The sequence below is a fragment of the Panthera leo genome, chromosome A2, assembly GCF_018350215.1.
Source record: "Panthera leo isolate Ple1 chromosome A2, P.leo_Ple1_pat1.1, whole genome shotgun sequence".
NCBI classification, from domain to species: Eukaryota; Metazoa; Chordata; class Mammalia; order Carnivora; family Felidae; genus Panthera; species Panthera leo.
This window is the reverse complement of record NC_056680.1, coordinates 2,311,001-2,322,998: the sequence shown is the minus strand read 5'-3', so window position 1 is coordinate 2,322,998 and position 11,998 is coordinate 2,311,001. Positions and strand designations below refer to the sequence as shown.

Genomic DNA, 11,998 nt, shown 5'->3' with positions numbered 1-11,998 from the left:
GGGAACCAGGGCTGTTGCTTTTCTTGGGCGCTGTTACCGCGGAAGGCTGTGCGGCCGAGGGTGAGTGGCATCCCGTCCCTCAGCCTCCCTTTCCTCCTCTGGACCCCGGAGGACTGCATTCTGCAGGGGCGGCCGGGAGAGTCGGAGTGCTGTCGAGCAGCAGGGCTTACGTGGTGCCCGGTGGCAAGGAGCCACCAGACCTCAGTGGTTGAAGGCGGCGGACGTTTCTCTGCCGCTCGTGTCCACGTGGTTTGCAGGGCTCGACGGCGAGGAGTCACTCGGGGCCCGTTTCTGCCGTCACGTGTAGCTGCAGGATCCAACGTGGCAGGGGAGAGGAAGTCACACGTGGCTTTTATTTAGTTATGCCTTTGCATTTTTGTTTTAACGTGCCCTTTTGAGAGACAGAGTGTGAGCGAAGGAGGGGCAGAGAGAGAGGGAGACACAGAATCGGAAGCAGCTCCAGGCTCCGAGCTGTCGGCACAGAGCCCGACGCGGGGCTCAAACTCCCGAACCGCGAGATCATGACCTGAGCAGACGCTTCACCGACTGAGCCGCCCAGGTGCCCCACACGTGGCTTTTCAGTGCCCTGGCCCCAAAGTTTCCTGTATCTCTTTCATGCCAGCCCTTCGGACGGAATCATCCCAAGCCACTGCCCATGTACAAAGGGTGGGGAGTATAGAGGAGAACGGAGCTCTCTGGGGTGCAGTTTTCCTTTGAGACCCACCCACCGATAATTCCTGAGAGCCTGGTGCACGAGGACACCTGGCCTGGCATAAGCTGCCAAGCAAACACCAGAACCCCAGGGGAGGTGATGGTAAGCCGGGAGCTAACAGGTGAAACCACCAGCTGGGAGGGTCGTGCAACACTGTGGGTACACAGGGAACAGCATGTGCAAAGGCTCAGAGGTAAGGCGCTCGGCCAGGTGGAAATCGAGGGAAATCTGCTCCTCCTCGGCCACAGGGGGAGCGAGGTCTCCAGCCCAGGCTTAAGCAGAGAGAGCCCCTAGAAATGTGGGCCAGCGGGGACGGGGACATAACACGTCTGTGTTCCTGAAGCTCCTAGGGGCTGCTGTGGAGAATGGTGAGTGGGTGGCTGGGTGGGAGGCCCAGACGCCCCTGGGAACCTTCTGGAGGGAGATGGCAGGGTCCCCGGGTGGAGTTTTGGAGGTGCTTTTTGGGGGAGAGGACAATTCTCTAAGGAAAGCAGACCTCTTGGGACGATTGGGGGTGCTTATGCCGGAGGGGACAGGGCGAGCAGGTGGGGTCAGAGCCCCATGGGGGGAGGACAAGCCTGCCAGAGACTAATTGCTGTTTTGCTGCGAACTACTGTGTTCTGGGGGTGGGGGGTAGGTGGGCGAGGGACCCGATCACTCTCGGGAGGGCATCCTGGGCACCGTGGGGCTGAGCAGCATCCCCGGCCCCCACCCACTTGGTGCCAGGCATAGCCCCCCACCCCCAGTCACGATGACCAGAAATGTCCAGATTTGCCCAGGTGAGATGCACCCATCTAAAGCGATAGGGCATCTTGGGAAGGGCAGAGAGCCCCACCCCTCGATGGCACAAATGGCTGGGAGACCCGTCTCCGGGAGATGAGGGGACAGGAAGAAGCGGTCCACGACCACCCCCACTCCCAACAGGGCGGTCAGTGGCTTTGAGGAGATTCTCAGTGAACGTGGACTTAAGGCTGGGAGACCCAGCTGGACAGAGTCCTTCCAAACCTCTGCAAGACGGGCGGGGGCGGGGGCGGGGGCGGGGGGGGGGGTACGCACAGAACTCTCTGCTATTTCCAATTGCTTTATTACATGTGACAAAGATCGCCGGCCCCATGGCACAATGCGGAAGAGACCCGGCTCGCCCACCACACCCCTCCACCATTACGCCTCCACCTTGCTGGGGGAAAAGGACAAAAAAGAAAAAGAAAAAAAGGATCCCAAGTCAGGACAACTGGTACCAAGCCCCTCAGTAGGTGACCTGGTACACAGAGGCGTGGTCCCTGGACCCCGTGACAATCAGGCGGTTGTTGGGGGACACATCACAGCACAGGATGGAGGAGGTCTCGGGTACCTTGGAAGGCAGAAGGCCAGCATGAGCTGAGGGTGCTCACCCACCCCGCCCCTCACCTCTGCTGGCAGTTCAAGCCTGGTCCCTCTGGGGGCCTCTGCATCAGGACCCCTGCGTTCAGCTCCCAGACCTGAACGCTGCCCCCCCCCTCCTCCCGCCAGGGTACCTGGAGCTCCACGGCCCCCGCTGGCATGCTATAGACGCCAACCAGGTCGTCCGTCCCGACGCTCACCCACCACTGGCCTGGGAGGAGGCGGAAGGGACCAGTTTGGGGGGGAAATCGGCATCTGAGGGCAGGGCCGCTGGGGGTCTGGGACGCAGGGGTGGCCCCCCACCTCCCTCTTGCCTCTGTGGAAAGCATCACTGAGTGGTTCCTGCTGATGAAGGGTGTTGGGGGGTCAGGAGGGGTCAAGAAGGCGGGCTAGGATCCTGCGGGAGTCTGGGGACCAGAGGGGACTTGCCTGCCCCTTCCTGGCCACTCACCGAGGGGGGAGAACTTCAGACCCAGGATGGTGCCGTCCTTACACCCCACCATGTGCTTCTGGCCCCCTCGGGTGGGCTGCAGCCACTGCTGGCCATTGGCTGTGCCCACCAGCACCCAGTCCTCCTGGGGACTAGGGGACAGGCTCATTATCTGGGGGGCAGGCGGCAGGGAAGAAGCTAGTCAGGTCCCAGCCTGGCCCAAGAGGCGGACAGGGGCACAGGGAGCCACCTTGGGGGCTGACCTCCTGCCAGCCTCCCGGCTTCGAGGGCCTAATGAGCAACTTCACACTGTGGGCCTCAGTCTGCTCATCTGTAAAGCAGGTTGGTTCCCTCTACCTTAAGGGCTGACTGCGGAGACTAAAGGGGGCTATGAGCACCTGAAACAATATGAAAATGTCTGATGCTCTTGGGGCTGGAGGGGGAAGAACATCTCTAACGACCCTATTCCTGCCAGCACCACTGAGATGTGGGGTCCCATCCAGCCCCCTTCCACCTCCTTCTCTGTTCTGAGACCCAGCTACTACTACCTGGCCGACCAGACCCTTCCCAGCCTGCACACCTGAGACTCAAACTGGTACTCCTGAGGCTCTCTGGCAGCCCTCAGGTCCCAGCACCGCAGACAGGTGTCCAGACCCCCTGTCCAGACGTTCTGGTCTTTGACAGCAATGCTCTTGGCCCCATTCGGGTGGCCCGGCAGGTCCCTGGCCAGAAGGGGTATTGGCAGAGGGTCAGGGCTGAGACTCTGAGCCTTAAGCCCCAGGAACTCCCCTGCCCCACCGAACCACACCCGGGTGACAGATGGGGAAAGCGAGGCAGGCAAAAGTGCCAGGACTGGGTTTTGAAGAAACCCAGCCACGGTCTGAACTCAGGCCTTCAACGCTCTCGGATGCAAACGTAAGTGGTCCAGGGGTTTCTCTGCTTTGGGGCTGCTGGATCCCTACTCAGGCTTTCAGGATGACTCCGCGCCCCTCCCCCGCCCAGGCCTCACCTGATGACACTCTGGTCCCGTAGGTCCCAGATCCTGACTGTGCCCTCCGTGAAACCAGCCAAGGCCAGGCTGTCCTCAGGCTTGGAGGCCAGGGCCTGGCAGGTGAGGCCCGCGCAGGGCAGCTCACCGCTCACGTGCAGGGAGGGCGCGGTCAGGTCCCACACGCCCACGCCGGCCAGGTTGTGGCCACCCGCGAGCAGGGTCGTGCTGTCCGAGGACAGCAGGCAGGTGCGCAGGTAGGCCCGGCGGGTCTGTGGTGGGCAGAGACGCAGGGGACCGTCCTCGTCCTCTTCCGGGGGCTCTTCCGGCTCCCGCAGGCCCCGCCCCCAGAGCCAGCCCCTCCCTCACCTGGACGCACAGGTGGCTCTCGGGATACCTGTCCTCTACCACCTGGCTGGCCAGGCTCCACACTTTGACACCACCCCTGCCACAGGTGAAGGCGTGCCGCACGAAGCTGCTGACGGCCGTGGCCAGCACGGGCTCCCCGTGTTCCAGCGTGCGCACCTTCTGCATTCTGTGTGGGATGGCCCGCTTCTTGGATTGCCAGGGCAAGGCGTCCGGTCTCTTCCACGTGTCGTCAAGGTCCTCAGGGTCCCAGCATCTTGGGAGGGGAAGCCCCGGGGCACCAGCCTACTGGTGAGCCTCTCCGCCCGGAGGGGACCACCCCTCAAACCCGAGGAGCTTCATCCTTTTGCAGACGTTGGGGTTCTCAGGCCTCGCTTCCCCCACGGCGCTACCCGTGCCCCCTCCTCAAGTATTCTCCCTCTCCTAGAGCCGAACATCACCCTCTTCCACCTGGAATGCTTTGCCCCATCCTAGCAAACTCCTACTCATCCATCAAGACCCTAACCGTTATGCCCCTTCCCTCCAGGTAGCCTTCTCGTCCCCAGCTGGGCTCCCCCAGCCTCAGACCACAAGGTCAGGACTGTCTGCACCCAGCTCTAACACCCTCTTTCCATGGGAGTCCTTTCTGCAAAGCCAGAGCTAGTCACGTGGGGAGGGACAGTGATGCTGGCCTGACGGTCTCCGAGCTGCCCCTTTCCACCCAGATCCCTCAGCTCTGGTTACTGAGGACAGTAATACGGTGGTGGGGAAGGGGAGGACACACCCACATCCCTGGTCCCCTCTACCTGCCAGGGACAGAGGTGCAGGTAGGAGAGTGACAGATACTTACATGGGCTTCAGGAAAGGGCGGGCTCTCCCAGCAGGCTCCTGTGGGCGGGACCAGGGTCACGCTCAGCTCCTTCTGCCCCAGCCCTCCCAGCCTTCACGGAGGCCACCGCTCAGGCTGGGGCCTCACCTGGGCCACTCGGGAGAGCATCCCGTCCGCCTCGGTGCCTGGCTCTGTGCTCCCTTCGTGGGAGCCCTCAGGGGAGCTGAGGGAGGGCACAGGTGGGCTGAGAACTGGGCAAAGACAAGAGCAGATGAGTGGCGGGTGTGGGTCCTCGGGGCAGGCTGCCCCCCCTCCCCGCACTGGGATTACCCAAAGTGTCTTCCATACGTGGTTCCGGTCCTGAGTAGCGCGGTCCCGGGTCCTGACTCTCCTGCCCGTGGGAATGGGGCGATCAGTTCAGACCAAAAGACCAGCCCAGGGTCAGTCTTAGACCCTGGAAACCTCAGGGAGGCCCAGGCGGTATAGACAGCACTCGCCAACAGCCCCAAGTCCCGAGTCCCCCGAGGGCATGCGCGGCTAAGGACCCAACGGATCCCAGGACCCCAGCACCCAGCCCGAGGGCCCAGCCCAGATCACCGCCAGCCAGAAGCCCAGCCCTCCAGGTAGCAGAGTCACTCACCAGGCCTGGCGCCTGCTCTGTCACTAGGACGATGGTGGGGGGGGGGGGTGAACAGGAGGACAAGGTTCAACTGTGCCGCCCCTGGACAGCCCCCTCCCACCCCACCCCCCAGCCCCTCGCCCGCGGGAGGCTCACGTGTGTGCTGCAGCCGCTCCCCCTTATTGTGGGTCCCGGCGAAGATCTGCCAGAGCTGCTCGGTCAGGACGTCCTGCCAGAGCTGGGGCTCCGAATCCCAGGATGCCGGCGTGTCCAGCTGGTGGGCTGGGGCGTCGTCCACCCCCGAGCGCTGCGTGAGCCAGTCTGAGGACCTCGCGGCCACGACATCCTCGAAGTGTGGCCCCCGGAGACTGGAGCGCGGCGGGGTCGGGAGCGCCGGGTGCGGGGAAGCCTCGGGGCTGGGGGGCCCCCAGGAGTGCCGGTCAGCCAGCCCACCCGAGACCCGGCTCGAGGGCTCCTGCAAGCACACGGCTGTGAGGGGTGGGAGGGGGCGCCCTTGGCCCCGAGCCCGTCCCCTTCCCCACCTCGAGGGCCGGGCACCCACCTCCTCCGGCTGGAAGCCCCGGGGTTCGAGACTCCAGGTCTCCATGGTCCGCAGGAAGTTTTCTGCCTGGAGGGGCAGACGTGTCCCAGCTAAGCCTCTGCAGCTGGACAGCCCCGGGGCGCAGACCTCCTCCTGCAAGGGTCCCTCAGTGTGCGAGGCGGGGACACACTGCCTGCCTTGAATGGTTCTGGGCGGACTGATTGGTGGTAACACAGAGCCCTCGGCACCGGGCTGAGTGTGAAGAAAGTTCTTTGTACCCAGAACTCAGCAGCAGGTGGTAAAGCCTAACCCTAAAGGCCAGTCATTTTCATAAAATGGTAGAAGGTAGGATCTGATCTGTTCTCACCCCAGGACATATGCCCCTCTGCATGGGGACATGTGCGTTTGCTTAAATGTTGGAAGCGTATTAAGAAATCGATGAGGGGGACGCCTGGGTGGCTCAGTCGGTTGAGCGTCTGACTCTTGATTTCCAGGCAGGTCGTGATCTCACGGTTCATGGGTCTGAGCCCCACGTCAGGGCTCTGCTAACAGGGAAGAGCCTGCTTGGGACTCTCTCCCTCTTCCTGTGCCCCTCCCTCTCCCTGTCTCAAAATAAACAAACTTAAAAACGCAATTCCTCCAGTCTCAGGCAGGTCTCAACAGCCAAGCAGGACAGCACAGACCCCAGAAGCAGGGGTCCCGAGAACGTGCCTGCGTCAGGGCTGTGGGCAGACCAAACCTCTTGGCCACTATTCCCAAGAATCCGTGACGGGGAGCACCCCCCCCCCCGTGGTGAGATAAGGACCTCGATGGGAACAAAGTGCAGCCACATTTAGTCCAGTGCCAGACTAAATACAGCGGGAATGTTCTAGACCTGCCCGTCTAAGGCAGTGGCTGCTTCGAGTGGCTACCGGGCACTTGAAATGTGGCTGGGGCCACGTGTTTAATGTCAACCCAGCTCCCGTGGCCTCCCGGAGAAGACGGCGTGGAGCTGGTCTTGGGTCTGTGGCTGTGCCAGCAGCGTCCCTGCCTTGTCAACAACGCGCACCCCTCCGTGGTGGGCACGGAGAAGCCGCCCAGAGTTGTCTGGCCCAGGGCAACCTCCAAAATCCTGGGAAAACGCCCTGATCCATGGAGAGAGAGAGAGCCGATAAAGCAATACGGTGTGGGTGCCAACCGTGGTCTGTCCTATTTAACAGGAGCTACGGGCATTCCCGTTTTGCAGATGAGAAAACAGAGGCCCAGAGAGGCAGAGGCAACTTCTCGAAGTCAGGACGGGGCTTACCTGCTTCCATCTGGAGCCTGGTCAGGCAGGCAGAATGGTGAGGGAGGGGGCGGGCAGCGGGACCCCCTCCCGTGGCCGTGGGCTGGGGCTGCCTCCTGGGGCAGCGGGTGATGGGTTCCCCAGCTGGGCCTCCCAGCAGCACGCGCCCAGGGGAGCCTTCCCCAACTCGCCCTGGCTCGTTAATCCGCAATTTACTGGCACTTGAGTGCACTCAGCATGGAAAGAGCTGCTCCCTCCTGCCTGCTAGCCGGCCCTCCCTGGGGAGAGGAGCTGGCTGGGCCAGCCTGCCGCTCCTCGGGATTTTAAATGTGCAGCGAGGAGGCTGGGAAAACAGGGAGCGGGAGACCGAGGGGAGAGGACAGAGGAGTCTCTGAGGGACTTCGCGGCCAGCAGGGGTTCTAGGGATCTTCCCCTGAGTGGGTGTGAGGGGGGCTCCTGGCTTGAACAGCAACTCTCGGGGGCCTTGTCCCCTACATCCTTATAGTCAGCAAGTGCCGCGGGGATCCCCCCGAATCCACAGTCTGATTAGTTCTCACCAGCAAAGCATTAAGTGACCACCCCACCCCGATGGTCCTGCTCTCCTGCCCTGCCCCCCACAGTCCATCCTCCAAAGGGCGCCCATGAGCGCCCAAGTCAGGTCTGCCCTTCCCTGCCTGCAGCCCTCCAAGGCTGGCAGCACCCTGTGGGAAAAGCCAAGTCCTCCCCGAGGCCCCCACAGCCCTGCACCACCTCCCCTCCCTTCCTCTCGTCCCTTCATCACTAGGCTCCAGCCACTTACCCGGGCATGGTCTCGCCCCAGGACCTTTGTACCGGCTGTGTCCTCTGCCCATTCTGCTCCGCCCATCCTGGACATCTGCACTCCCTCCCTGGTCACCTTCCCAGCAGGCCTTCTCACTCCCACCCCTGCCCTCATGTCCCCCTGGGCGGCTCGGTCCCATCCCGCGCCTTGCCCGGCTTTCACCACCCGACACTCTTGTTTACCAAGCTCTCATCACCCCAAGGGCACAGGTTCGTCTGTGTCCTTCTCTGCTATTTCCCTGGCGCTTGCAACCACACTTGGCAAGAAGGTGATGGATAAGGAGCTGTTGAATGAATAACCGTGTTCTGGTTGCTTCCTGCCCCCCCGCCACCCCCCCCCCCATCAGTCTCTCCCTGTTCTGTGCACTGCCCACCCCAGGCCCTGCTAAGTTGCAGACACGGACCTGGCCTTCCGCCAGTCACATCTGGCACAGGCAGAAAGTCCTGCCAGCACCCAGGAGAGAGGGGCCAGGTGGCGGAAGGACAGGCAGGAGTGGAAGACAGGCTTCGGCTCGGGCACTGAGCCCTGTGCTGGGAGCCCGGGCCCCCGTGCAGACCTGCCCCCCCCCGCCCCCAAGCTCATGTGCGATCCGGGCCCTGAGAACCCTCAGGCGCACGGAAGGCCGCAATCCGGGCGTGCCTGGCACATGACAGGCCCTTTGGGGCAGAAGTGACAGACCCAGACCTGCAAAGTGCTGACTGAAAAGGTCCCTGGCCTCCTCTGAGCCACGCAGGGACCTGGGAGCAGGCCGGGGAGGAGCCTCAAGAGGATGGGGGACGGGCTCCGATGTGCGGGTGCGTGGGGGCTCCGGGTCAGGCTGCCCTCCTCTGCCCACAGCACTCCAGGGCTCCCACCTCCTTCGGGGTGAAAGCCCACGTCCTCCCCACGGGCCCCACAAGGGCCCCCACAACCTGCCCCTGTCATAGCCTCTGTCTCTCCCCCCATTTTTCCCGTCTTTCAAGGAGGGGCAGCCGCAGCCCAGCTCCTGGTCATCAATCACTCACCTGCTTGTGATGTTCCTGGAGACCCTGCCGGATCTTCTGGAGCTGCAAGGGAACAGCAGGGATTGCACCGAGGTGGGGGAGGGGTGGGGTGGCCAATGGACGCGGACAAGAGCAGGAATCGAAGGCTGTGCGTGCTTCTCCCCAACTATGTGATCCTGGATAAGGTGCTCTACCTCTCTGGTCACTACATCTATCAGGTGGGACACGACCCACCACACAGAGTGGGAGCTAATTAGGGACACCCTTGGATTTCATTCTTATGGTGAAGTTCAAAGACTCCCCAGAACCACAAAGCCCTACACACCTGCCCCTGTCCCTGTCCCCTCCCTGCCCTCCTCCCTCACTCTCCCTGCTCCAGCCACAGGGGCCTCCTGGCTTTTCCTCCTCCAGGCCCATTCCTAACCCCAGGGCCTTTGCACAGGCTACACCCTCAGCCTGGAATGGGCTTCCCTGCTCTCTCAGGATTGAAAAGCTGCTTATCCTCCATACGTCACAGGGAACATCACTTCCTCCAGGAAGCCCTTCCTGACTATCTCAGCTCAAAATCTTTACTCCCGTCCACCCCCATCATCTTCCGGCTTCTTTATAGTGGTTACGGCTTATGAATCTGGTTTCTCCACTCACTTCTCTCTCTCCCCCCGCCTAGAGGTGCCCTGTGTCCAAGGAGCTCGCCACGAGTCAAGAGTGTACACTTAGTCAAGTTGAAGATTCAGTTCCTCACAAGTTCTCCATGGGCCGCGTGTGGCCGGCGGGGTGCCATATTGGGCGCCGTTGATATAGAACATTCTCATTGCAGAAAGTTCTAGAAGACGGCACCATACTTAGCGCATACCCTCCCCAGGAGCAGGGGCTCCTGTTACCTATCCTTCAAGGATGAACTGTCAGCCAAAGAAACGCGCGGAATTTCTAACTTTTGCAGCGAGGCCAGTATTCACGAAGAACCCCCTTGAAGAAACTGGCCCAAAGGAAGCAGGAATAGGCGCAGGAGAGGGGGTCCCCAAACCCGGCTCGCCAGGCCGCCCGGGGGCCGCCCGGTGGGGCTCACCGCGTGGTACGTGCTCTCCACCTGCGCCGTCAGGTGAGGGGGGAGCCTGAGCGGAAGAAAACCTCCGGTGAGAAGCGCCTTCAAGCCCCGCCCCCCAACCAGCCCCGCCCCCGCCCGGGGAGGCCCTGGGGGCAGCGTCGGGACACGCGATTATAGGTCTTGAAACACACAATCGAGGCAAGTACATTCGTGCTAAACAACACAACTCGGAAAAGGTACGCGGGGGCCAGGATTGCTGTTGCTGGTTTTCCGTTTGCTTCGGGCTCCAGGGAGGCTCCCCGCCTGCCATTACTAGTTCTGTCTTTGGGGCGAGGGGCTCCGGGGCCACCGAGAGCGCGGACGGGACGCTCTCTCCCTCCGGGGGGCCACAGCGGGACCTCCAGCCCCTGAGCGCGGCCGTCACCTGGGAAACTGCCGCCGGAGCTGATCCAGGACGTCCGGGGAGTCCAGTTCTGGAGAAGCCTGGGGAAGGGGAGAGGAGGTAGATGCACCGCGGCCTCCCGCCGCCCTCAGGCCACAGCTCCCATCGGCGCCTCCCTCCCCGCCCCCCAGGGGGTGGGCTGGGGCCTCCTGAAACCTCCAGGGGAACTCGCTTTCTCCGGTCACCTGAGTCCCCACCCAGCCCCCTCACCCCGGGAGTATCTCCCATTCTGCAGCTTGGCCTAAAGTCTCAAACACGGACTCTCTGCACAGTCCTGGAGAGAAAGTTTGCCCACACTGTTGGAAAGGGGTCGTTTCTGGAGCAAGGGGCTTCTACTTGTAAAATATTAACCAGAGATGCTGCAGTCATGTGTTCGTCACCCGGGGGATAAGAAGCAAGTGTAATTTACAAAGGGCCTCGGCACCTGTCGGGAGGTGTGACCGGTTAGCGCCCCCAGCCTGAAGGCCTGGCCACTTGCCCGTGACCCTCCAGCAGGAGCAGGACAGCCAGGTTTGAGCCCAGCTTCCAGGAATAAGCACCCACAGGGGTAAATGCCTCACCAGGCCCTCCTCACCAAAGTTCCTGGGGGCCTCCTCAGCCCTTGAGGGTGCTCCTGGGGGCGGAGATGGTCCCAAGAGGTCATCTTCAGGCAGTAGCCACAAGGACGTTAGCCAGGAGGCTCTAAAAGCGACAAAGTGATGGCGGGTCCTGAGGGCAGAAGGCCAAGCAGCCAGGGACAGAACCAGCACCCGCCCACCCCCCATCCAGTCTCCCCTCCAGGACCCAGGCCTGGATCCCCATCACCTCCCTGACCTGCGCACTGCATGACCTATATCCTGTGTTCGGTTATCAAACGCTGGGGCCTCCAGCTGCCCCCACGGATGCTGGGCCGCATCCAGGGGCCTCATCCCATGGGCTGGGAGGGAGATGGTGTCAAACACTTACACCCCCCCTACCAGCTGCTGCCAGGGCTGGGGGACCCCCCCCCCCCCCGAGAAGGACGCTAAACTTCAACCTCAGTTTTGAGACAGTGTGAGACAAATTTGAGCACGGGTGAACATCACTGGGAAGGGGTTTTGAAGGATGAGTAAGAGTTGGCCAGGGGAATTAGGACGTCTCAGACGCGAGGAAAGGGACCGCTCTCCACCGCAGTCACTCCTGTGGCACCAAGCCCCCTTTTTACTCGGCTTCTGCCCCTCACCAGCCTTCCAGCCTCCTCCCCAACCCCGCGGCCTCTGGGGTCCTCCAGGAGACTCGCCTGCCCACTCACCTCCCTTAGGACGGAGGCCCAGAAGGAAGCGACGTGGGGGGGGGGGGGGCGACCAAGTTCAGGCTGAGAATGAGCGCCCCTCCAGTTCTCCCCTCATCCCGGAGCCCTTTGACCCCTCGGGCCCCGCCCCGGCCCGCCCCGGCCCCGCCCCGCCGGGCGCCACCTGCACCACGAGGACGATCAATGAACGGGCAGCAGCTGCACGTGGGCTCGGACTCCGCGGGCGGCCGCTGCGGGCTCTGGCCAATCGCGAGGCCGCTTGCCCACGTGGCCCACGGCCGCTATCGCTGATTGGCCGGCTCGCCCCAGCCGCCGGCCGGGCTGTCAATC

At 62.7% G+C, this 11,998-nt stretch overlaps 1 protein-coding gene across 3 annotated transcripts; it reads right to left on the bottom strand.

Annotated features, from left to right (window-relative positions):
* Positions 1-1,780: 1,780 nt before the first annotated feature.
* TLE6 (TLE family member 6, subcortical maternal complex member) lies at positions 1,781-11,701 on the bottom strand. Of its 3 annotated transcripts, XM_042927382.1 has the most exons (17): positions 11,669-11,701; positions 10,973-11,079; positions 10,381-10,439; positions 9,978-10,023; positions 8,933-8,974; positions 5,866-5,931; positions 5,460-5,778; positions 5,325-5,347; positions 5,015-5,075; positions 4,832-4,935; positions 4,706-4,743; positions 3,880-4,132; positions 3,532-3,782; positions 3,103-3,244; positions 2,544-2,694; positions 2,227-2,303; positions 1,781-2,063 (listed from the first exon to the last, which is right to left on the bottom strand). In XM_042927382.1, exons 2-17 carry the CDS (start codon positions 11,039-11,041, stop codon positions 1,959-1,961), a joined length of 1,806 nt encoding a protein of 601 aa, XP_042783316.1. In that variant the 5' UTR covers positions 11,042-11,079; positions 11,669-11,701; the 3' UTR covers positions 1,781-1,958. The 3 variants fall into 3 exon arrangements, 2 of the variants coding, with proteins under 2 accessions (XP_042783316.1, XP_042783318.1); XR_006199457.1 differs by lacking the exon at positions 2,544-2,694 and having other exon boundaries at positions 1,975-2,063; XM_042927384.1 differs by lacking the exon at positions 1,781-2,063 and having other exon boundaries at positions 2,228-2,303; positions 2,544-2,674.
* Between the last annotated feature and the right edge of the window lie 297 nt (positions 11,702-11,998).